General features: G+C 43.1%; 1 protein-coding gene across 1 annotated transcript in view; it reads left to right on the forward strand.

Annotated features, from left to right (window-relative positions):
• Window positions 1–26,290, forward strand: part of LOC140206260 (calcium-activated chloride channel regulator 1-like) — a 56,656-nt gene that overhangs the window by 19,801 nt on the left and 10,565 nt on the right. The window contains exons 8-11 of the mRNA XM_072274587.1: window positions 77–254; window positions 3,945–4,051; window positions 4,730–4,951; window positions 20,255–20,516. Of these exons, the coding sequence (XP_072130688.1) occupies window positions 77–254; window positions 3,945–4,051; window positions 4,730–4,951; window positions 20,255–20,516 (769 nt within the window). The remainder of the gene's footprint in view (window positions 1–76; window positions 255–3,944; window positions 4,052–4,729; window positions 4,952–20,254; window positions 20,517–26,290) is intronic.

Raw genomic sequence — 26,290 nt, forward strand, 5'->3', positions numbered from 1 at the left:
TAAGCCTGGAATGTTTGGCCAGTTCTATTAATTTCAAGTGTTGCATTTTTTCCATGTTGACATCCGATTGTTGCAGGTACTTCGAGGTGATGACAATGCTACAAAGGGTGATGAAATTATTTTACTGACAGATGGAATAGATTATCAAATAAGTAGCTGTTTCCCAGAAGCAGAAGGAAGTGGAGCTGTAATCCACACCATTGCACTAGGACCATCCACAGCTGAAGAATTAGAGCAGCTTTCAACCATGACAGGTAACTAGTGCTGAAAAATCTGCAATTATGTACCTGGAAACCAGGAATGCAAACATTTCATGTGCTTATTTTAAGGGATTCTCCTTAATTTTTGATTTGACACTATAGAACATAGAGTAGTACAGCACAGTACAGGCCCTTCGGCCCACAATGTTGTGCCGACTCTCAAACCCTGCCTCTCATATAAGGCCCCACCTTAAATTCCTCCATATACCTGTCTAGTAGTCTCTTAAACTTCACTAGTGTATCTGCCTCCACCACTGACTCAGGCAGTGCATTCCACGCACCAACCACTCTCTGAGTAAAAAATCTTCCTCTAATATCCCCCTTGAACTTCCCACCCCTTACCTTTACCTTAAAGCCATGTCCTCTTGTATTGAGCACTGGTGCCCTGGGGAAGAGGCGCTGGCTATCCACTCTATCTATTCCTCTTATTATCTTGTACACCTCTATCATGTCTCCTCTCATCCTCCGTCTCTCCAAAGAGTAAAGCCCTAGCTCTCTTAATCTCTGATCACAATGCATACTCTCTAAACCAGGCAGCATCCTGGTAAATCTCCTCTGTACCCTTTCCAATGCTTCAACATCCTTCCTATAGTGAGGCGACCAGAACTGGACACAGTACTCCAAGTGTGGCCTAACCAGAGTTTTATAGAGCTGCATCATTACATCGCGACTCTTAAACTCTATCCCTCGGTTTATGAAAGCTAACACCCTATAAGCTTTCTTAACTACCCTATCCACCTGTGAGGCACCTTTCAGGGATCTGTGGACATGTACCCCCAAATCCTTCTGCTCCTCTACACTACCAAGTATCCTGCCATTTATTTTGTACTGTGCCTTGGAGTATGTCCTTCCAAAGTGTACCACCTCACACTTCTCTGGGTTGAACTCCATCTGCCACTTCTCAGCCCACTTCTGCATCCTATCAATGTCTCTCTGCAGTCTTTGAGAATCCTCTAAACTATCCACAACACCACCAACCTTTGTGTCGTCTGAAAACTTGCCAACCCACCCTTCTACCCCCACATCCAGGTCGTCAATAAAAATCACGAAAAGTAGAGGTCCCAGAACAGATCCTTGTGGGACACCACTAGTCACAATCCTCCAATCTGAATATACTCCCTCCACCACGACCCTCTGCCTTCTGCAGGCAAGCCAATTCTGAATCCACCTGGCCAAACTTCCCTGGATCCCATGCCTTCTGACTTTCTGAATAAGCCTATAAAAGGTTTATGTTAAATTAGCCAGCATAAAGTAAACAATGAACAAAGGAACTTCAAACGAAAACATTAAAGTTGCAGTTCATACAAAGTGTGAAACTGGTGGGATTTTCTCTTTCTTGGTTTCCTTCCTGATTCTAACGCATTTCAGCAATGGTAAGAAGGAAGTTGGCATCCGTCTATGGTTCATTTGTGCATAGGTCAAATCACACAGACTTTTGTATAGTACAATGAAAGGATTACTCAGCTCACACAAATTAGTGGAATTATATAACAAACCACATAAAGCACGGAAATGAATATTTTAATTCACAAGTTAACGTAGCCATATATTTGTCCCAGCTGCTTAACTGACCACCTTTACGAGTAACTCAAGTCCTTCTGATTGTTGTCCCGAATCTCAGCATGCGATGCTTTTCATGAGGCGACTGTTGATAGTGAAACCACATTAACTGTGCACCCATAAATGCTCTCAACTGAATAGCTTGATTGCACTTCCAGTTCAGACTCTATAATTTCATATGTCTCCATGCAACAAAGCAGGAGGCCATTTTGGCCCATCAAATCAATGTTGGTTCATAGAGCAATCCCATGCATGCACTAGTTTCCCTGTAAATACAGGAGTTCCCAACCTGGGTCTCATGGACCCCTCAGTTGGTGGTAAGGCTCTATGGCATAAAAAATGTTGTGACGTCTGCTATAAATGATTCTCCCCACATTGTATTCAATTCTTCCCCGAATCAGCCATTCACCTACATACAAAGAGGAATTCATAATGTCCAATTAATCTACTGATCTGCGTGATCAGGAGGAAACCACAGTATGTAGAAGAACTCATGTAGTCACAGGAGAACATGCAAGCTCCACACAGAGAGTACCATAGGACAGGAATAAACTGAGGTAATTCAAAATATTGAGTAGAGAGGAAATTAAGAACCTGGTGGTATGGTGCGAGGACAATAACCTATCCCTCAACGTCAGCAAGACGAAGGAATTGCTTGTTGACTTCAGAAGGAGTAGCGGACCGCACGACCCCATTTACATCGGTGGTGCCCAAGTTGAACAGGTCAAAATCTTTAAGTTCCTCGGGGTCAATATCACAAATGACCTGACTTGGTCCAACCAAGCAGAGTCCACTGCCAATAAGGCCCACCAGTGCCTTTATTCCTGAGAAAACTAAAGAAATTTGGCCTGTCCCCTAAAACCCTCACTAATTTTTATAGATGCACGGTAGAAAGCATTCTTCTAGGATGCATCACCACCTGGTATGGAAGTTGTCCTGTCCAAGACCAGAAGAAGATGCAGAAGATCGTGAACACAGCCCAGCACATCACACAAACCAATCTTCTGTCCTTGGACTCACTTTACACCGCACGCTGTCGGAGCAGTGCTGCCAGGATAATCAAGGACACGACCCACCTAGCCAACACATTTTTCGTCCCTCTGCCCTCCGGGAGAAGGCTCAGGAGCTTGAAGACTCGTATGGCCAGATTTGGGAACAGCTTCTTTCCAACTGTGATAAGACTGCTGAACGGATCCTCACCCGGATCTGAGCCGTCCCCTCCAAATATCCGGACCTGCCTTTCGGTTTTTCTTTGCACTACCTTACTTTCCCTTTTCTATTTTCTATTTATGATTTATAATTTAAATTTTTAATATTTACTATCGATTTGTACTCCAGGGAGTGTGAAACGCAGAATCAAATATCCCTGTGATGATTGTATGCTCTAGTATCAACTGTTTGGCAATGATAAAGTAAAGTAATATTGTGCTATAATATATATTGTCTCATATTCCACCAGACGGTGCTTCTGTCTTAAGGGGCTGGCTCAGGTAATCATTTGTCATTTAGCATGCCTTATGAGAATAGGTTGAGTGAACTTGGCCTTTTCTCCTTGGAGCGACTGAGGATGAGAGGTGACCTGATAGAGGTGTACAAGATGCTGAGAGGCATTGATTGTGTGGATGGTCAGACGCTGAAATGGCTAGCATGAGAGGGCACAGTTTTAAGGTTCTTGGAAGTAAGTACAGAGGAGATGTCAGGGTAACTTTTTTATGCAGAGAGTGGTGAGTGCATAGAATGGGCTGCTGGCGACGGTGGTGGAGGTGGATATAATAGGGTCTTTTAAGAGACTCCTGTATAGGTACATGGAGCTTAGTAAAATAGAGGGCTCTGGGTAACTCTTGGTAATTTCTAAGGTAAGGACATGTTCGGCACAGCTTTGTGGGCAAAAGGGTCTGTATTGTGCTGTAAGTTTTCTATGTTTCTATTTTTGACCCAATGTTTCTTACTACTTCATATTTTATTTGTACTAAAATTTCTGAAGGCCAGGACTGTTAAACAGTTTTAGTCCTAATTTGACAGACCTGGTCACAATTCATGGTGCTTATTTGTTTATTTCTTAATTAGCATAGATCATTGTTATTACACAAATTAATCATAATATTTATCATTTTAATGTTGCAGGGGGCTTACAGTTTGCAGCGACTGATAACCTGGATACAAGTGGATTAATTGATTCTTTCACAGGATTAACATCAGGAAATGGTGACAGCAGCCAACGGGCCATCCAGGTTGAATTATCTTTCAGTAAAGTCCTAGTTAAATTCCAATATTGTAGAAATAAATGCAACAGCCCAAATTGCCTAACCACTCCTGTTTCCAGGCCCTCATGTTTTAGACTCGGTCACTTCTGGAGTCACTGACCTCCATCTCAGCTGCTCCTGGAGTCCTCGGCCTACCCCTTAACTGCCCATGTTGCTTGTCATCTTCACCTCCAATCCCACACCCAGACTCGTGTCCTGCAGCAAAACTCATCAACCCAAGCCGATCATATGTCTGAATCGGACCAAAGATCTGTGTTACCTCTGGGGCTGTGTCTTCAGGTTAAATTATTTAATGTATTCATAGTGTGATTTCAAGGCTTAAAATAATACTGTCACTTATGAAGATCGAGATGCTGCAGATGTTGAAAATCTGAGCTACGGACAGAAAATACTCTAAACACTAGCAGGACCCGAAACTTCAACTTGATTTCTTTCTCCACAAATGCTGGCTGACCTATTAACTGTTTCCTATTTTATTATTAGATGTGTTTTTTCTGCTATTTTATCTATCCTTTCTGCGATTCAATCACAGTTTTTGAAGTTCATCACATAATTTTGATGGGAACATTTCAGAAAATTACAATGCAATTATTCTCTTCCATTAACAATTGCTTTTTGGTAAAATATGATTTTGTTTGCTTCCAGCTTGAAAATATAGGAAGAAACATCGTCAATGACACTTGGTTAAATGGCACCGTTGTTATCGATGAGACTATTGGCAATGACACATCTTTTGTAGTTACCTGGGAGACACAGACTCCTTACATTCTTCTGCATGACCCCAGTGGGAAGAGTTACAATAACAGTGACTTTAAGATAGATGAGATTGTGCACACAGCTCGACTTAAGATTTATGGCACAGCACAGGTATGTCCTAAAATACTTGTTATAGTTAAGCAGAAATGTTAACACTATTTTACTTTTTTCTCGAGGCTGAATAACTTGCTGGGTATTTCTAGCATTTTCTTCAGTCGTGTGCTTTCCGTTGTATTGTCTAAAAGCCAAACTCTTTTTCTTCTGGCTATATTATCTATGTACAGCTTCCCTCTTGAAGTTCATTCCCCATATAGTTGTGTCACTATTCTATACAACAGTGTTTATCTTAATGAATAGTGAGAACGCGGTATACCTCCCAACTTCCAAAAACCTTTCCATGACCTGCAAGGAATGCCACTCTAACTCCCACGTAACTTGACGTCAAGCAAGACAAAATAGCCTTCTAAACTGATTTCCTTAAAACTTTTTAGGCAGTCTTTCACAATCTCGAGTTCTAATATGACTGAGGAATCCTGTGCAGAATACATGGGTGATGCTTCAATGGACAGCAGAGAGATTCCTTCTTCTCCAGCCCTTTACCTTTCGAACCCACTTGGCTTCACCTATCACCTTCCAGCTAGTCCTTCTTCCCCTCCCCCATCGTTTTATTCTGACGTCTTCCCCTTCCTCTCCAGTCCTGAAGAAGGGCCTCGCCCAAAGTGCCAACTGTTTATTCATTTCCATAGCCTGACCTGCTGGGTTCCTTCAGCATTTTGTGTGCGTGTGTGTGTGTGTGTTGCTTTGGATTTCCAGGATCTACAGAACCTTTTGTCTTTAGTGCAACATACTCAAGATACTGGAAGAACTTAGCAGGCCAAGCAGCATCTATGGAAAAAAGTATAGTTGGCACTTAGAGCTGAAGTACTTCCGCAGGATGCTACCTGGCCTGCAGAGTTCCTCAAGCATTTTGGGTGTGTTGCTCAGATTTCCAGAGTCTGCAGATTTTCTCTTGTTTGTGATTTGATTACTACTCTGTGAAATTTCTTCCAGGGATGCCTATCCTGAAGAAGTTTAAATCTTCCCTTTGATGGGATTTCAGTGGAACTCTCTCTCACTTCTCCCCTGCTGTGATCTCTGCTGCTCTCCAGATACTGCCAGGCCTGCTGAGTTCCTCCAGCATTTTGTGTGTGTTCCACAGATTTCCAGCGTCTGCAGATTTTCTCCTGTGTTTAGTATAAGTCTGATTATCATATGCTTCAGTGAATGGAGCTTAAGCTCTATAACGCGCTCATACACAAGCACCATCTATATACTGTTATTGGTGATTAATATTGAAGTGAGTTTGGCTCTGGAGTAAAGGACAAACACTCTGATTTGTCTTGTAGATTAACCCCATTCAAAGGAGAAACTTGTTAGAGATGATATGCAGCATTGTATTGAGGAAGATCAAAGAGCGGTTTGGAACCAGAATCAGGTTTAATATCGCTGCCATATGTAATGAAATTTGTGGTTTTGCAACAACAGTACATTGCAACACATAAAAATAAAAACTATAAATTACAATAAGAAGTATACATAAAAAAGAAAATTAAATTAAATAAGAGGTGCAAAAGAGAGGGAAAAATACTGAGGTAATGTTCATGGGTTCATTGTCCATTCAGAAATCTGACGGCAGAAGGGAAGAAGCTGTTCCTGAAACATTGAGTGTGTGTTTTTGAGCCCCTGTACCTCCTTCTTGATGGTAACAATGAGATGAGGGCATGTCCCGGGTGATAAGGGTCCTTAATGATGGATGCCATCTTTTTGAGACATCCCCTTTTGAAGGTGTTCTGGATGCTGGGGAGGCAAATACCTCTGATGAAGCTGGCTGCGTTTACAACTTTTTGCAGCTTTCTCTGATCCTGTGCAGTGGCCCATCCATAGCAGACGGTGAAGCAACCAGTTTGAATGCTCTCCATAGTACATCTGTAGGAATTTGCGAGTGTCTTTGGTGACATACCACTTCTCAAACTCCTAATGAAAAGTTTAGTTGATGTCATAGCTTCTTTGTAATTTCTTTGTAATTGCATTAGTTGGGCACAGACGTTGACATCACCGTCTGCTATGGATGGGCCACTGCACAGGATCAGACGTTGACAACAAAGAACTTGAAACTGCTCACCATTTCCACTCCGATCTCTTGATGAGGACTGGTGTGTGTTCCCTCAACTTCCCCTTCCGGAAGGCACAATTAATTTTTGGTCCTGCTGACGTTGAGTGCAAAGTTGTTGCTGTGACGCCTTCAATCAGTTGATCTGTCTCGCTCCTGGACACCACCTCATCACCATCTGAAATCCTGCCAACAGTAGTTGCGTTGTTGGCAAATTTATAGATGGCATCAGCTATATTTCATTTATAGATGATATTTGAATTGTGCCTAGCCACATAATTGAGCATGTAGAGATAGTAGAGCAGTGGGTTAAGCATGCATCCTTGAGGAGCACCAGTGTTGATTGTCTGTGAGGAGGAGAGGTTATTTCTGATCAAAATAGACTGCGGTCTCCTGATGAGGAAGTCAAGGATCCATTTGCAGAAGGAGGTACAAAGGCCCAGGTTTTGGAGCTTGTTGATTAGAACTGAGGGTATGATTGTGTTGAACGCTGAGCTGTAGTCAATAAACAGCAGCCTAATGTAGGTAGTACTACTGTCCAGGCTGAGTAGAGAGCCAATAAGATTGCATCTGTGTAGACTTATTGTGGTGATAGGTAAGTTGCATTGCGGCCAAGTGCTTGCTTAGGCAGGAGTTGAATCTAGGCACGACCAACCTCTCAAAGCTCTTCAGCATAGTAGGTGTGAGTGCCACTGAGCAAAAGTCTTTGAGGTAGCTTACCCTGCTCATCTTGGGTTCTGGTATGATTGTTGCCCTTTTGAAGCAGGTGGAACCCAGTCTGCACTGATTATGAGTCTGTGCTGGACTCCGTGATTAAGATAATGGCTTGTATTTCATTGTGGGACTATTGTAGTATACCAATGAAGGCATCCAATGTTGACAATATTCCTCATTTGAAGAGTTTTTAAAGACTGAAATAGCTATTTACAGTACATTGGTTACCGTTCCTTCAAATTTCTTGGATTTCATTGTGACCCTTGAGGGGCAAAATCCTCATGGCAGCTCTAATACTTTGTCCACATGAAGGAGGAAGATGAGGACAATTCTTGAGAAGCCTTTCTCAGAGCGGACAACAAGGAGATTCCTCTGGGACCAATCTCCTTTCTAGGAGATGGTCACAATGATGCTACTATCATATCCCGGATTCCCAGAGCAGTGGGATGAGCTCATGAATTCATACTGGAACTACTCCATCTTGTTCAGTATTTCAGCAGGGATTTTATTTGGCCTGCAGACTTTGATGTTTATCAGCTGTAGAGTGGCATTTTTAACCTTTGATGCTGCAGTTATATGGGATTCTGTGCTGTGGGACTGAATCAAGGATCAATCTCAAATACAATCTCAGCTGAGGAGATCTTGAAAGTGCTTCTTCTAGTGGGCAATGACTGCCACTCATGACTCTCAGTAGTTGTTCCTGTGGGCGTGTTGGCTATTGACAGCCCTAAAGAATCTCTGCATTTCAAGACTATTAGCCACTTGCAGGTTTTTATTTCTACACATAATTGGTGCTGTAGGTCACAGGTCCCGAGCTCCATCCTTGATCCTTTGGTTGTTCTCATTAAACTATGCTAATGCATGTTGCACAGAAAGACAAGTGTCTCTTGACGATGGCACATTGTTTGACCAGTGGCCAATCCGGACATCGGAAGTTATGAGAGGAGCGGATTTTTTAAATCAGGTCTACTGCCTGGGAACAAAAGTCAACAGTCAGTTGCAACAATGATTGACCAGTGGCCTATCAGTGTTTGGGATGATTGAACAAGAGCAAATTAAAGGAAGATAGGGGCAGGAGCAGCGACCATCACACCTGCGGCCGTCGTCTAGATAGAATCAGAGTAGTGATCTTGAGGTTTCAGCAAAAAGCGGAAGCCAGTGAAGTCAGAGAAAATAAATGAAAAGAAAAACTGCTTTTTTGTCTTCCCTTCTTTATATCTGCTCATCTAGGACAGTAGAGATGCCAGGCAGGATACTAGAATGCTCCTCTTGTGGGATGTGGGAAGGCAGGGAGGCCTCCAGTGTCCCTGGCAACTACAAATCCATGAAGCGCATCCAGCTGCAGCTTCTAACAATCTGAGTTAAGGAGGTGGAGCCGGAACTGGATGAACTCTGGACCATTTGGGAGGCTGAGGGGATGATAGATAGGACATATAGAGACGTAGTTACACCCAAGGTAGGGCACAGGACACTGAGTGAAAGACAGGAAGCAGAAAGAAGAAAGGGGTTAAGGGCCAAGGCAGAGTACCCCAGTGGACAACCCGCTCAACAACAGAAATATCATTTCGTATGCTGTCGGTGGGAATGACCTAACAGAGGAAAGCCACAGTGGTCAGGTCTCTGGTATTGAGTCTACCTCTGTGACAAAAGAGAAATGGGGAGAAGAAGCATGCTGTGGTGATAAGCAATTCATTAGGGGAATGGACTGGAGGTTCTGTGGGCAAGAATGAGATTCTTGGATGGTATGTTGCCTCCCGGATGCCAGGGTCTGGGATATCATCGAACAAGTCCTCAACATTCTTAAGTAGAGGATGAACAACTGGAGGTCATGGTCTATGTAGGTACCAATGACATGGGTAGGACAAATGATGAGGTCCTGCATAGGGATTTCAGGGAGTTAGGTGCTAAGTTAACGGGTAGAACCTCCAGGGTTGTGATCTCAGGACTGCTAGTGAGGCCAGAACTAGGAAGATTATATATGTGGCTAAGGAGCTGATGTAAGAGGGATGGCATAAGATTTTAGGATCATTGGGCGCTCTTCCTGAGAAGGTGGGATCTACACAGAAGAGACAGGTTGTACCTGAGCTGGAGGGGGTCTAATATGCTGTTGAAAGGTTTGTTAATGCTACATAGTGGGGTTTAAACTAGAGTTGCAGAGGGAAGCAGAGAGCCAGAACAGTTAGTGGAGAGGTTGTGGAAGCAGATGTTAGTAAAACCTCAAAGTTGAGCATGGTGCGACTAATGTCCTGAGCTGCATATATTTCAATGCAAGAAGTATCTTAGGAAAGATGAATAATAGTCCTCAAGATGAGGTAGCTGGTTTACAAACAGCAGCACTATGCAGAGAGGAGAGACTAGTGATAGGGCAAAATTGCAGTCAACAGGATGAGTTGCAATGTAAAATGTGGACAAAATCAAAAAGCATGATTACAATACTGAAGTTGTAATATTTGAATGCGCACAGAATACAGAATAAGATAGATGAATTTGCAGCACAGTTGCATATCAGCACATATAAAGTTTTAGGCATCACTGAATCATGGCTGATAGAAGATTATAGCTGGGAGCTTAATGTCCAAGGATACATATTGTATCGAAAGGACTGGCAGGAAAGAAGATGGGGCAGCATTTCTCAGTTGGTAAAAAAATGAAATCAAACCATTATAATGAAGTGACATAGGGGTGGAAGGTGTTGAATCATGGTGGACAGAGCTAAGCAACTACAAGGGTAAAAAGACCTTGATGGGAGTTGTACTGTATACAGACTCCTTGCAATGGGAGGCAGACAATGCATGCCAAAATGGCAATGTTACAATAGTCATGGGAGACTTCAATATGCATTTAGATTGTGAATATCAAGTTGATGCTGGATTCCAATAAGGGAAATTTCTAGAGTGCCTACAAGATTGGCTTTTTAGAGCAGCTAGTGGTTGAGCCAACTAGAGGATCATCTATTCTGGATTAGATGTTGTGCAATGAACCAAAATTAATTAGCGAGCTTAAGATAAAAGAACCCTTTGGGATAAGTGATCATAATTCGATTGAAATCACCCTGAAGTTTGAGAAGGAGATGTATCATTATTACCGTGGAGTAAAGGGAATTACAGAGACATGAGAAAGGAGTTGGCCCAAATTGATTGGAAAAGAACACAGGCAAGGATGATGACAGAGCAGTAAAGGATGAAATTTATGGAGGCAATTTGGAAGGCATGGGATATATACATCCCAAAGAGGAAGAAGTGTTCCAAAGAAAAGATGACATAACCATGGCTAACAAGGGAAGTGAAAGCCAACATAAAAGCCAAAGGTAGGGCAATAGAGCAAAACTTATGGAAAATTAGAGGATTGGGGAACTTTTAAAAACCAACAGAAGACAACTAAAAAAGTCATTAAGAAGGTAAAGATGGAATACAGAAGTAAGCTACCTAATAATATTAAAGAGGATACAAAAGGTTACTTCTGATGCAATAAAGTGTAAAAGAGAAGCGAGAGTGGTTATTAGACAACTGGAAAACAATGGTGGTGAGGTAGTAATAGGGAAACAATGACATTGTTAAAATCAATAAGTAATTTGTATCAGTGTTCACTGTAGAAGACACTAGCAGTATAATAGAATTTCCAGGTGTCAGAGGTCATGATGAGAAGGTGGGGGAGTGGGACTAAATGGGAGAATGGATCAGCTCATGATAAAATGGCGGAGCAGACTCGATGGGCCGAATGGCTGACTTCTGCTCCTTATGGTCTTATGGTCTTATGGTAATGAAGTGTGTGAAGTTACCATCCCTGTAGGTTCTTGGAAAACATAAAGGTCTGAAGGTACGTAAGTCACCTGGACCAGAAGGTGTACATCCTAAGATTTTGAAAGAGATGGCTGAAGAGATTGTGAAGGCATTAGTAATAATCTTTCAAGAATCACTTGATTCTGGAATGGTTCCGGAAGACTGGAAAATTGCAAATGTCATTCCATTCTTTAGGAAGGGAGAGAGGCAGAAGAAAGGAATCTATAGGCCAGTTAGTCTGACCTCAGTGGAGTCAATTATTAAGGATGAGGTCTCAGAGTACTTGGAGGCACATGATAAAATAGGCCATAGTCAACATAGTTTCCTCAAAGTGTATGGTAATGCACTTTGGTATAAGATATGCCAAAGACGCGGCCTGGAAGACTAGCACACCTTCAGGGTGCTGGATTTTCGTTGCTCTGGAGACGGATTAATTCGAGGCCGGTGCTGCCACCTGATGTGTCCTGGGAGTACACGGAGGATCAAAAGCCGTGTGCTGGCTGCTGGCTGTGTGCCCAGGGACTTGAATTCTTTGAGTACAGAGCTCAGAAAAAGCGATGCAACAGACCTTTAACACCATAAATCAGCGAATTGTTTTGTTATGTCTCCACTCTCGCTGTGAAACGGAGACACCTTTTTTTCTCTGATTAGGGATAAAGAGAACCTGTGGTATGTCAAATACCAGGTGAACGAGTAGCCTTTTGTGTACTGTGTCTGTGTCTTTATTGATACTTAGTGCGTGCTTCAGTGACGAGTGGGGGATGCCGATGTTTTTTTGCTGGTGGGGGAGGGGGTTTGTTGCTCTGCTGCTGCTTATGCGTGGGGGGGGAGTTGTGGGGGGCTTTGGGGCTCTATCATTTGATTGTCATTCATTCTTTGGGGCACTTCTCAGTTTTCATGGACGTTTGCAAAGAAAAAGAATTTCAGGATGTATATTGTATACATTTCTCTGACATTAAATGTACCTATTGAAACCTATTGAACTGAATAGGTTGATTATTTTCTAAATGGAGAGAAAATACAAAAAACTGAGGCACAAAGGGACTTGGGAGTCCTTACACAGGATCCCCAAAAGCAGCCTTTCTCAACCTTTTGCCCTGGAGGAAGTGAATAATTTTCTGTTCTCGGGGAACCTCTGCATAAAATTATTATACCTACAGCTCATGGTACATTAGCATGATCAGTAGGTAATAATCCAACAATAAACAAGAAAAAGCTTGCTCACACATATGAGAAGTTGAAAACTGCAGCAAAATTTTCATTGCTTTCCTGTGAATGGCAGAATACTATTCTTTCACAGAAATGCAGAACTTGCCCAGGGGCACATCAGTAAATCATATCTTGAGAGCATGATCAAATGGCAGCTCACAATGTTCTTCTTCTCTCAAAGTCAAGTTCTCAGACTGAGCAGAAGACTCGGAAAACAACTCCCCTTCCAGTTACACACTTGTGTTGAAAGAGAGGAAAAGTACTGCTGAATTTTGTTCAGCAGTTCTTCCAGGTGGTTTTCAGTAATACTTAAGGGTTTCTGATATCCTTCTTCTCTCTCAAGCCCAAGCAGCAGTAGAAACATTTCAAGTCTTCCTTCTGCAACATGATTTTCCAAAGATTGTTTCCTTTTAAAGCCAAGAAAATTTGAAGTCAAAACATTTTCTCCAGGGCCTTGCAGAAGCTTGTTCGTCTAGTTCATATGATGAAAAATGTCTGCTAAGTAGCCTAGCTTCTACGGACATTTTTCATTTCCAAAGCACTCAGCAAAACCTGGCCTATTACTTTCTTGAAAGTACTACTGCAAATTACCTTTCAGCTCAAACACCCTGCTGGGAACTCTTCCTCTGATAAGTAGCTTTCATTGCAAAGACACAATTTTTGTGTGTCCGTTGTTGGACTAGTGCAGTGACATTACTCAGAATATTGTAATTCTTCATCATTAACCTTATCAGAATTGCCTTTAAGCCTAGGCCTAGAATCCTCCTCTTCCACCTCACACCTCCTCTTCAAAAATCCGCACACTGGCCCATCAGACATGACTGTAAATCACAGATGTTAATAAAACACAACCCACATTGGGCAAGTCCATTCATTGCTCGAAAAGCACACCATGCTCCTCATCAGCCTACCATAATTGGCTCTGGACTCAGCCAAATAACATGGTCCTGCTGCGCACTGACATACAGGGCAGAGAGACCGCCAATGAGATTGCTAACAGGGCTGCTTGGTCACTGCAAGCGCTAGAATTACACATTGCACCAAATTCAAGATACAATGTTTGTTTCTGTTAATCATAATCTCTCGCAGAACCCCTAATGACCTCTTGTGGAACCACAGGGTTCCGTGGAACACTAGTTGAGAAACCCTGCCCTAAAGGTTAATTTGCAGGTTGAGTCTGTGGTGAGGAAGGCAAGTGCAATGTTAGCATTAATTTCAAGAGGATGTGAATACAAAAGCAACAATGTAATATTGAGACCTTATAAAGTGAGGCCTGACTTGGAGTATTGTGAGCAGTTTTGGTCCCCTCACCTGGAAAGGATGTGCTGAAAGTGGAGATGGTTAAATGGATTCCAGAATGAGTCCCAGGATTGAATGGCTTGACATATGAAGAACGTTTGATGGCTCTGGGTCTGTATTTACTAGAATTCAGAAGAATGAGGAGTGACCTCATTGAAATCTATTGAATGCTGAAAGGCCTTGATAGAGCGGATATGAAGAGGATGTTTCCTTTGGTGTGAGAGTATGACGCAGCCTCAGAATAGAGGGGCATGTTTTTAGAACAGAGATGAGGAGGAATTTCTTTAGGCAGAGAGTGGTGAATCTGTGGAATTTTTTGTCATAGGCAGCTGTGGAGGCCAAGGCTTTTATGTATAATTAAGGCAGAGGTTGATAGATTCTTGATTGGTCAGACCATGAAGGGATATGGGGAGAAGGCAGTTAGATTGGGGCTGAATCATCCGTAAGGAAATAGCAGAGTAGACTCTATGTGCCAAATAGTCTAATTCTGCTCCTATATCTTACAGTATTATTATGGAGGCCACCAGGCCATATCAGACGCTAAGGACATTAGTAAATGAAAATAATTAAGAAATTGAGGGTGTTAAAAATCTGAAATAAAATCAGAAAAAAAAATAGAAATACTCAATAGATGAAGTATAGTTAATGGAGAGACAGTCGGCATTTTGGTCTAAAGCCCTTTCTTGTTAACTGTCTTCCTTCCACAGATACCATCTAACCTTTGAGTTTTTCTAGAGTTTTCTATTTTTATTGCAGAAACTATGGACACCCTGCAACATTGAGTCCATAAAATGGTGGATCTTTGAGTCCCTCACTGCTGTTTCTTTATATCTGTTACTGCATCACCGACTCCCTCCCAGACTGATGCACTAAAGAGAAACTATGTAACCATCTACATGATATACTGAAGATACTTGCCATACAATATGGGCAAGACTCAATCTCTATCACCAAAAAGGACAAGCATTGTAGGCTAGCGGAAACTTGGCAGTTTCCTCTCGGTTGCACATAGAATACCCTTCCAAGTAAATGACAGTCATGGGACTTCAGCCATGAAGGTATTTGGAGTTCACGAGAAATTTTTCCAGTAAGATTGGTTAGTTTTACTGGAAATGGTTAGTTTTCTAACCATTCCTTCTAACACAGAAAAAATGACTAAGTTTACTTACAGCACGGAAGAGATGCTTTCAGCCCTTCGAGCCACATTGCCCAGAAAACCCAGGTTTGACCCTGGCTTAAGCACGGGACAATTTACAATGACCAATTAGCTACCAACCGGTATGGTATGGTCTTTGGATATTTGGAGGGGACCAGAGCAGCTGGAGGTAACCCACTTGGTCACGGGGAGAACAAACAAACCCCTTACAGACAGCCCCAGGAATTGAAACTGGTTCACTGGTACTGTAAAGCGTTGTGTTAACCACTACGTTACCATGCTGCCCATTTAGCGTCTAAGATAGAAACAAAGAAACATAGAAAACTTACAGCATAATACAGGCCCTTCGTCCAAAAAGTTGTGCCAAACTTGTCCTTACATTAGAAACTACCTGGGGTTACACATCGCCCTCTATTTTTCTAAGCTCCTTGTACCTATCCAGCAGTCTCTTAGAGACCCTATCGTTTCTGCCTCCTCCGCTGCTACAAGCAGACCACTCTATGCACTCACCACTCCCTGCATAAAAAAAACTTACCCCTGACATCTCCTCTGTAGCTACTTCCAAGCACCCTAAAACTGTGCCCTCTCGTTCTGGCCCTTTCAGCCCTGGGAAAAAGCCTCTGACTATCCACACGATCAATGCCTCTAATCGTCTTGTACACCTCTATCAGGTCACCTCTCATCCTCCGTTGCTCCAAGGAGAAAAGGCCAAGTTCAATCAACCTATTTTCATAAGGCATGCTCCCTAATTCAGGCAACATCCTTGTAAATCTCCTCGGCACCCTTTCTATGATTTCCACATCCTTCCAGTAGTGAGGCGACCAGAACTAAGCACAGTACTCCCAGTGGGGTCTGACCAGGGTCCTATACAGCCGCAACATTACCTTTCGGCTCCTAAACTCAACCCCATGAATGATGGAGGCCAATGCACCATATGCCTTCTTAACCATAGAGTCAACCTGCGTAGCAGCTTTGAGTGTCCTATGGACTCAGACCCCAAGATCCCTCTGATCCTCCACACTGTCAAGAGTCTTACCATTAATGCTATATTCTGCCATCATATTTGACCTACCAAAATGAACCACTTCACACTTATCTGGGTTGAGTCCATCTACCACTGCTCAACCCAGTTTTGCTTCCTATCAATGTCCCACTGTAACCTCTGACAGCCCTCCACGCTATTCACAATGCCCCCAACCTTTCTGTCATCAGCAAATTTACTAACCCATCACTCTACTTCCTCATCCAGGTCATTGATAAAAATCACAAAGAGTAGGGGTCCCAGAATAGATCCCTGAGGCACACCACTGGTCACTGGCCTCCATGCAGAATATGACCCCTCCATGACTTCCTCCTTTTCTGCAGCCATGACACCATCTCTTCTGCCCCCCTCCCTGTCCTTTCTGAAACATCTAAAGCCTGGCACTCTAAGTAACCATTCCTACCCCTGAACCGTCCAAGTCTCTCTAATGGCCACAACATCATAGCTCCAAGTGCTGATCCACGCGCTAAGCTCATCCACTTTATTCATAATACTCCTCGCATTAAAATAGACACATCTCAAACCATCGGTCTGAGCGCGTCCCGTCTCTATTTCCTGCCTATCTTCCCTTTCGAACTGTCTCCAAGCTCCCTCTATTTGTGAGCCAACCGCCCCTACCTCTGTCACTTAAGTTCAGTTCTCACCCCCCAGCAATTCTGGTTTAAACTCTCCCCAATAGCCTTTGCAAACGTCCCCTCCAGGCTATTGGTCCCCTTGGGATTCAAGTGCAACCCATCCTTTTATACAGGTCCCACCTGCCCCACAAGAAGTCCCAATGATCCAGATGTTAGGGATAAATTTGTCCTGGTGAGGAAGATAAAGAATGGTAGGGTGAAGGAACCATGGGTGACAAGTGAGGTGGAAAATCTAGTCAGGTGGAAGAAGGCAGCATTCATGAGGTTTAGGAAGCAAGGATCAGATGGGTGTATTGAGGAATATAGGGAAGCAAGAAAGGAGCTTAAGAAGGGGCTGAGAAGAGCAAGAAGGGGGCATGAGAAGGCCTTGGCGAGTAGGGTAAAGGAAAACCCCAAGGCATTCTTCAATTATGTGAAGAAAAAAAGGATGACAGGAGTGAAGGTAGGACCGATTAGAGATAAAGGTGGGAAGATGTGCCTGGAGGCTGTGGAAGTGAGCAAGGTCCTCAATGAATACTTCTCTTCGGTATTCACCAATGAGAGGGAACTTGATGATGGTGAGGACAATATGAGTGAGGTTGATGTTCTGGAGCATGTTGATATTAAGGGAGAGGAGGTGTTGGAGTTGTTAAAATACATTAAGACAGATAAGTGCCCAGGGCCTGACGGAATATACCCCAGGCTGCTCCACGAGGTGAGAGAAGAGATTGCTGAGCCTCTGGCTAGGATCTTTATGTCCTCGTTGTCCACGGGAATGGTACCGGAGGACTGGAGGGAGGCGAATATTGTCCCCTTGTTCAAAATGATAGTAGGGATAGTCTGGGTAATTATAGACCAGTGAGCCTTACGTCTGTGGTGGGAAAGTTGTTGGAAAAGATTCTTAGAGATAGAATCTATAGGCATTTAGAGAATCATGGTCTGAATCAGGGACAGTCAGCATGGCTTTGTGAAGGGCAGATCATGTCTAACAAGCCTGATAGAGTTCTTTGAGTAGGTGACCAGGCATATAGATGAGGGTAATGCAGTGGATATGATCTATATGGATTTTAGTAAGGCATTTGACAAGGTTCCACACGGTAGGCTTATTTAGAAAGTTGGAAGGCATGGGACCCAGGGAAGTTTGGCCAGGTGGATTCAGAATTAGCTTGCCTGCAGAAGGCAGAGGGTGGTGGTGGAGGGAGTACATTCAGATTGGAGGATTGTGACTAGTGGTGTCCCACAAGGATCTGTTCTGGGATCTCTACTTTTCATGATTTTTATTAACAACCTGGATGTGGGGGTAGAAGGGTGGGTTGGCAAGTTTGCAGATGACACAAAGGTTGGTGGTGTTGTAGATAGTGTAGAGGATTGTCAAAGATTGCAGAGAGACATTGATAGGATGCAAGAGTGGGCTGAGAAGTGGTAGATGGAGTTCAAACCAGAGAAGTGTGAGGTGGTACACTTTGGAAGGACAAACTTCAAGGCAGAGTACAAAGTAAATGGCAGGATACTTGGTAGTGTGGAGGAGCAGAGGGATCTGGGGGTACATGTCCACAGATCCCTGAAAGTTGCCTCACAGGTAGATAGGGTAGTTAAGAAAGCTTATGGAGTGTTAGCTTTCATAAGTCGAGGGATAGAGTTTAAGAGTCGCAATTTAATGATGCAGCTCTATAAAACTCTGGTTAGGCCACACTTGGAGTACTGTACCCAGTTCTGGTCACCTCACTATAGGAAGGATGTGGAAGCATTGGAAAGGGTACAGAGGAGATTTACCAGGATGCTGCCTGGTTTAGAAAGTATGCATTATGATCAGAGATTAAGGGAGCTAGGGCTTTACTCTTTGGAGAGAAGGAGGATGAGAGGAGACATGATAGAGGTGTACAAGATAATAAGAGGAATAGATAGAGTGGATAGCCAGCGCCTCTTCCCCAGGGCACCACTGCTCAATACAAGAGGAAATGGCTTTAATGTAAGGGGTGGGAATTTCAAGGGGGATATTAGAGGAAGGTTTTTTACTCAGAGAGTGGTTGGTGTATGGAATGCACTGCCTGAGTTAGTGGTGGAGGCAGATACACTAGTGAAGTTTAAGAGACTACTAGACAGGTATATAGAGGAATTTAAGGTGGGGGCTTATATGGGAGGCAGGGTTTGAGGGTCGGCACAACATTGTGGGCCGAAGGTCCTGTACTGTGCTGTACTATTCTATATTCTATGTTCTATTAAATATGAATCCCTGCCCCCTGCTCCAATCTCTCAGCCACGCATTTATCCTGCACCTCATTTTATTCCTTTTCTCACTGTCACGTGGCACAGGCAGTAATCTCGAGATTACTACCTCTGAGGTCCTGCTTCTTAACTTCCTTTCTAACTCTCTGTGGTGTGTTTTCAGGACCTTCTCCCTTTTTCCTACCTATGTCATTGGTACCAATATGTACCACAACCTCTAGCTGTTCTCCTTCCCACTCAGGATATCGTGGATGCGATCAGAAACATCTCGGACCCTGGCACCTGGGTTCCCTATCATTGCTGCCATCCTCTTCCTTTCTCTACCCTTCTGAGCCACAGGGCCAGACTCTGTGCCAGAGGCGGGGCCACTGTTGCTTCCCCCAGGTAGGCCATCTCCCCCAACGGTACTCAAACAGGAGTACTTTTTGTTAAGGGGGACAGCCACTGGGGTACTCTAGCATCTGCCTCTTGCCCTTCCCTCTCCTGACTGTTACCCACTTCTCTGTCTCCCGAGGCCCCGGTGTGACTACCTGCCTATAGCTGCTCTCTTTCACCTCCTCACTCTCCCCGACCAGACAAAGGTAATCGAGCTGCATTTCCAGTTCCCTAACGCTGTCCCTAAGGAGCTGCAGCTCAATACACCTGACGCAGGTGTGGCTGTCCAGGAGGCTGGGAGTCTCCAAGACCTCCCACATCTGACACTGAGCTCGGAAAACTGGCCTCTCACACATACTTTCTGTCTGTATTCTGCACAGATAACCTTGCCTTGACCTGTTAATGTCTAAGCCCTGTTGAGCCAAAGCCTTCCTTCTCTGTCTCCCTCTACTCCGTCACCCGCTCCTCTGATGCCCACTCTGTAAAACTATCTCCTTTTTAAACCCTTCTCACCGTTCTCACTGGCTGACCTCCACACACTTGCGCAGTCATGCCCCGATCAAACTGGCGAAGAAATACCGATGAGATCAGTTCAGTTGCAATAGACAAGAAATTGAAAGGAGTTTATACATTCCCACCATGACAGTGTGGGTTTCATCCAGGTGCTCTGGTTTCCTCCCACATTTCACAGACGTAATTGGTGGTGCAGGGTCACGGGCCAGATGGGCATGTTACTATGCTGTACCTCTAAATAAGTAAAACATTAAATACATTTTAACAGAAGGTAGAGTAGATCAAGTTTATGGAGGAAGCCCTTATGTGTAAGTATAACTTTGACCTTTTCTTTGCAGATTGGAACATGGATCTACAGCATCCTGAATCCTGGAGGCAAACAGGTTATAACAATCACAGTAACATCCCGAGCAGCAGATTCAGCAGTTCCACCAATCATAGTTAAGGGGTACATCAACAGAAAGGATTCCACCAGTCCAATAATTATTAATGTGGAAGTCAGTCATGGATTTCTACCAATCCTATATGCAAACGTGACAGCTATTATTGAACGTCCCAGCGGGCCTCCGATCGAACATGTGCTTTCTGATGATGGCTTAGGTAGGATACATTTATTCTCCCTGTAAATAGGAAAGTGCGGTTCAATTGGACATAAAAAAACAGATAGATCAAAATGTAGATTCCTTTCCAAAGTATATGAAAGATCGTAATGCAGGCACTTATGACATGAGTTGGGTTTAATGATCTTAACATGTTGATTGCCAAATCAGTAAATTCGTCTCCTGAGGCCAGAACTTGCCCATGGGCCTGCCAAACAATCAAGTTAAGGCTAGACTGATGTCCTCACATGCTTTGGAAGTTTTCAGCTTTGTCAAGAAATGGTGTAATTTCAGTGAAAGGGTTTCCGCTCAGGTGAAGCTCATCATTTGCACTGAGGTAAGTATTGTGTCAGATCTAAACAGAATAAGAAAAAAAAAATTGCTGCAAGATTTCTGTCCCAGGTCAATGAGACTAATTTCTATTCCTTGTTTTGGGGATGTCATGATATGGGGAAGAGGGGTGGTGTACTCAGCATTGCACATTTACCTTATAACCTCCATAGAGCCCCCACATTTTTGTTAATGATGTGATAGAGTCATAATTATAGAGCATGGAAATAAGCCCTTCAGCTCAATTCATCCATACCAAACAAGTAGACTACTTGAGCAAGTCCTATTTCCCCACATTAGGCCTATACCCCTCTAAATCTTTTCTGTGTCAATGGCTTTTGAGACCACCTGGGCCTTGACCAATATGCTCAAGTCTTCTCTAGTCACAGGCAAGGTCGCAGAGGACTAGCGAGTAGCTAACGTTGTACCATTATTCAAGAAGGAATCTAGGGATAATCCTGGAAACTACAGCCCAATAAGTCTCACATCTGTGGTAGGGATTTACTAGAGAGAATTATTAGGGATAGGATTTATGAGCATTTAGGGAATGGTGGCCTAGGGACAGTAAGCATGGCTTTGGACACGGCAATTTGTGTCATACTAACCTGATTGAGTTTTTGATGAGGTGATAAAGGTGATTGATGAAAGTAGGGCTGTGGATGTTGTTTACATGGATTTTAGTAATTTGCTTGTCAAGATCCCTATGGGATGCTCATCCAGAAAATTAAGATGCACAGGATCCATGGTAAATTGGCCATTTGGATTTGTAACTGACTTGCCTGTAAAAGACAGAGAGTAGTAGTCGAAGGAACATATTCTAGCTGGAGGCCTGTGATAAGTGGCGTTCTGCAGGGATCTGCACTGTTTGAGATGTGTATAAATGAACTGAATGAAAATGTAGATGGGTGGGTTAGTAAGTTTGATATAAAGATGGGTGGTGCTGTGAAAAGCGTAGAAGACTAGCAAAGAAAACAGTGTGATCTAGATCAGTTGCAGATATAGGGAGGATGTCAAGGCTACAGAGGGTGTGCAGATGTATTATACCAGGATGCTGCCTGGATTAGAGGGCATATGCTATAACGACAGGTTGGAGAAACTCGGATTGGTTTCCCTGCAGCCGCAGAGGCTGAGTGGAGATCTGATAGAGATTAGTAAAACCATGAGAGGAGTAGATAGACAGTATCTTTTTCCCAGAGTTGAAATATACAATACCAGAGGGCATGGATTTAAGGTGCAAGAGGGTATAATGTTGAATCAGGTTTGTTGGTCTGGCAAGTGAGACAGGAAATGCATTGACTTCGAATAGGTATGTTAATCATTTATTTACAAACAGTAAAAATTTGACCGAACATTCTTGTTCCTCAAGTTACAGACACAACCAAGCAGAATACTTAACAAACATACAGTTAAAAGTGCATGCAGAGAACACTTTCAGAGTGGTCTTGCCCTAAACAAAGGAAGAAGATAGCAAGTCCCTTCAATGTGCTATTTTATATACCCAGGATATTTGAAACTGGACACTGGGCAGCTATCAAATGGGAGAAGCAGCAGCAGTTTCTGAACTAACCAATCACAATGGAAATGATTTTCAACAACCAGAATAAGACACGCCTCCACAGGACAAGGGATAATTTCAAAGGAGATATGACGGGCCTGAGATGCACTGCCTAAAGTGGTGGTAAAGGTAGATGCATTTGGGACTTTTAAGAGATGTTTACATTGGTACATAAATGTGAGGAAAGTGGAAGGATATGGCCATTGTGTAGGCAAAGGGGATAAGTTAGGTTGCCTATTTCATTATTAATTTAATTGGATCGACACAACGCTGTGGGCCAAAGGGCCTGTTTTGTGCTGTATGGTTCTTTGTTCTATAAAATTAATCTCAAGATAGTTTTTGGTGACATATACATACATTGATAATAAATTTATTTGACATTTTCCATGCAGTTTCACCACTGTCATGTACGGCTACAACATACCGTTCCAACTCATATTCAGTGCCATGATCAATGAAGGCAAGCATGTAAAATTCTTTCTTTGCCACTCTGTCTTCCTGCTTCCCCGCTTACAAAGCACTTGGTACCTGTATCCTTAGGTCCCTCTGTTATACAGCACTTTTCAGGGCTTTGCCATTGATTGTGTAAGTTTTCCCCTGATTTTACTTACCAAAATGCAGTTCCTTATACTTGTCCATCTTAAATTACATTTGCCATTCTCTGGCAAGTTTCCCAAGTTGTTCTGGATCCACTTTTAAAATTGTATAATCGTCTTCACTGTCCACTGAATCACCAACTTTTGTGTCACCTGCATGTTAACAACACTACCATTTAAGTTATTAATAAAGATGATAAACAACTGTGGCCCAGTACCAGTCCCTGCGGAACAGCACTGGTCACAGACCTCTAATCGGATTAACAACCCTCCATTAACCCAATCTGTCTCCTTTCACCGAGCCAATTTCAGAATCAGAATCAGGTTTATTATCACCGGCAAGTGTGATTTGCATCCACTTGACTGGTTCACATTGGATTCGAGATGATCTGACCTTCCACACCAACCTACCATACAGGAGCTTGTCAAAAGTCTTGTTAAAGTCCATGTACACCACATCTACAACCTTGTCCTCAGCAATTCCCTCCATCTTACAAATATCAATGGAGAACAATAAACAACAAAGGTTATTGTGCATTCGAGCAGAAGCTGACATTCAGAAATTTCTGTTCATTATTTTACTGAGAATAAGTCACCTCCTCAATGGTAAACTGGATTAGCAAACTTACAGATGACACCAAGATTGGGGATGTAGTGGAAAGTGAGCAAGGTTATCAAAATTTGCAGCAGGAAGTGGACCAGCTGGAAAAATTGACTGAAAATTGGCAGATGGACTTTAATGCTGACAAGTATAAGGTGTTGCACTTTGAGCAGACATACCTGGGTACACAGAATACAGATCTATAATTGTTTGAAAGTGGTAACACAAGTGGATAGGATTGGGCACATTGATCTTCATAAATCAAAGTATTGAGGCAGGAGTTAGAATGTAATGTTGGAGTTGTACAAGACATTGGTGAGGCCTAATTTGGAGTATTGTGTGTATTTCTGGTCACCTGTCTACAGGGAATATATCAATAATATTGAGAGAGTACTGGAAAAATTTACAAGGATTTTGCCAGGACTTGACAACCTGAGTTACAGGCAAAGGTTGATTAGAATAGGCTAAAGCCAGAATGGTTTCTTGAAAGGAAAATCCTGCTTGACAAACCTACTGCAATTCTTTGAGGAAATTACAAGCAGCGTAGACAGGTGGTGTACTTGGAATTTCAGAAGGCCTTTGACAAGGTGCTGCACATGAGGCTGTTTAGCAAGAAAAGAGCCCATGGAATTGCAGGGAATTTACTAGTGTGGGTGGTGCATTGGCTGGTTGGCAGAAAACAGAGTGGGAATAAAGGGATTCTATTCTGGCTGGCTGCCAGTTACCAGTGGAGTTCCACTGGGGTTGGTGTTGGGACCACTGCTTTTTACGATGTATGTCAATGATTTGGACGATGGTATTAATGGATTTGTGGCTAAATTTGCCGATGATCTAAAGATAGGTGGAGGAGTGAGCAGAGTTGAGGAAACAAAAACCCTTAAGTAGTTTAGGGGAATTGGCAAAGAAGTGGCAAATGAAATGCAATGTTGGAAAGTGCGTGGTCATGCACTTTGGTGAAAGAAATAAATGTGCAGACTATTATTTAGATGGGGAGAGAATTCAAAATGCAGAGATGCAAAGGGATTTGGGAGTCCTGGTGCAAGATATATATATATATAGGCATCAATTATTCTCGTGAGCTAGGGCTTTGGGCTAGGTTGTATGGAAGACCCGGCAGTTGCCCATGGTGCAAGTCTCCCCTCTCCACTTGTCCAAAGGAAGAGCACTAGGGCTGATACAGCTTGGCACCGGTGTCATTGCAGTGCCTTGCTCAAGGACACAATATGCTGCCTCAGCTGAGGCACGAACTAGTGACCTTCAGATCACTAGACCGATGCCTTAACCACTTGGCCACGCACCAACACGTGCAAGATACCCTAAAGGTTAACCTCCAGGTTGAGTCGTTTGTGAAGAAGGCGAATGCAATGTTGGCATTCATTTCTAGAGGTATAGAATATAAGAGCAGGGGTGTGATGTTGAGGCTCTATAAGGCACTCGTGAGACCACACTTGGAGTATTGTGTGCAGTTTTGAGCTCCGTATTTTAGAAAGGATATACTGACATTGGAGTGGGTTCAGAGAAGATTCACAAGAATGATCCAGGAATAAAAGGGTTACCGTATGAGTAAAGTCTGACAGTTCTTGGGCTGTATTCCCTGGAGTTCAGGAGAATGAGGGGGGATCTCATAGAAACATTCTGAATGTTAAAAGGCCTAAACAGATTAGATATGGCAAAGTTATTTCCCATGATAGGGGATTCTAGGACAAGAAGGCATGGCTTCAGGATTGAAGGACGACCTTTTAGAACTGAGATGCGGAGAAATTACTTTAGTCATAGGTGGTAAATTTGTGTAATTTGTTGCCACAAGTGGCTATGGAAGCCAAGTCATTGGGTATAATTAAGGCAGAGATAGATAGGTTCTTGATTAGCCAGAGAATCAAAGGGTATGGGGTGAAAGCAGGGGAGTGGGGATGACCGAAAGAATTGGATCAGCCCATGATTAAATGTCGGGCAGACTTGATGGACCGAATGGCCTACTTCTGCTCCTGTACCTTATGGCCTTATGGACATTATTTCCTAGAGCAAAGGAGAATGAGGGGAGAGGTATACAAAAATTATGAGGTGCATAGATGGTGTAAATACAAGCAGGCTTTTTCCACTGAACACAGCAGGCCAGGCAGATCTGTGGGAAAAAGTACAGTTGAAACCCTTCAGCAGGACTGGAGAAAAAAAGCTGAGGAATAGATTTGAAAGATGGGGGGGAGGGGAGAAAGAAACACCAGGTGATAGGTGAAACTTGGAGGGGGAGGCAAAGAGTTAGGAAGTTGATGGGTGAAAGAGACAGAAGGCCATGGAAGATGGAAGAAGCGGGTGGGAGGAGCACCAGAGGGAGGCGATGGGTGAGCATGCAGATAAAATGAGAGAGGGACAAGGGGATGGGAAATGGTGAAGGATGAGGGGGTGGAGGCATTACCGTAAGTTTGAGAAATCAATGTTCATGCCATCAGTTGAAGGCTTGGAAAGCGGTGAAATCATCGGACAAAGTCAACATGGATTTGTGAAAGGAAAATCATGTCTGACAAATCTCATAGAATTTTTTGAGGATGTAACTAGTAGAGTGGATAGGGGAGAACCAGTGGATGTGGTATATTTGAATTTTCAAAAGGCTTTTGACAAGGTCCCACACAGGAGATTAGTGTGCAAACTTAAAGCACATGGTATTGGGGGCGAGGTATTGATGTGGATAGAGAATT

The sequence above is a fragment of the Mobula birostris genome, chromosome 12, assembly GCF_030028105.1.
Source record: "Mobula birostris isolate sMobBir1 chromosome 12, sMobBir1.hap1, whole genome shotgun sequence".
In the NCBI taxonomy this organism is placed as follows: Eukaryota; Metazoa; Chordata; class Chondrichthyes; order Myliobatiformes; family Myliobatidae; genus Mobula; species Mobula birostris.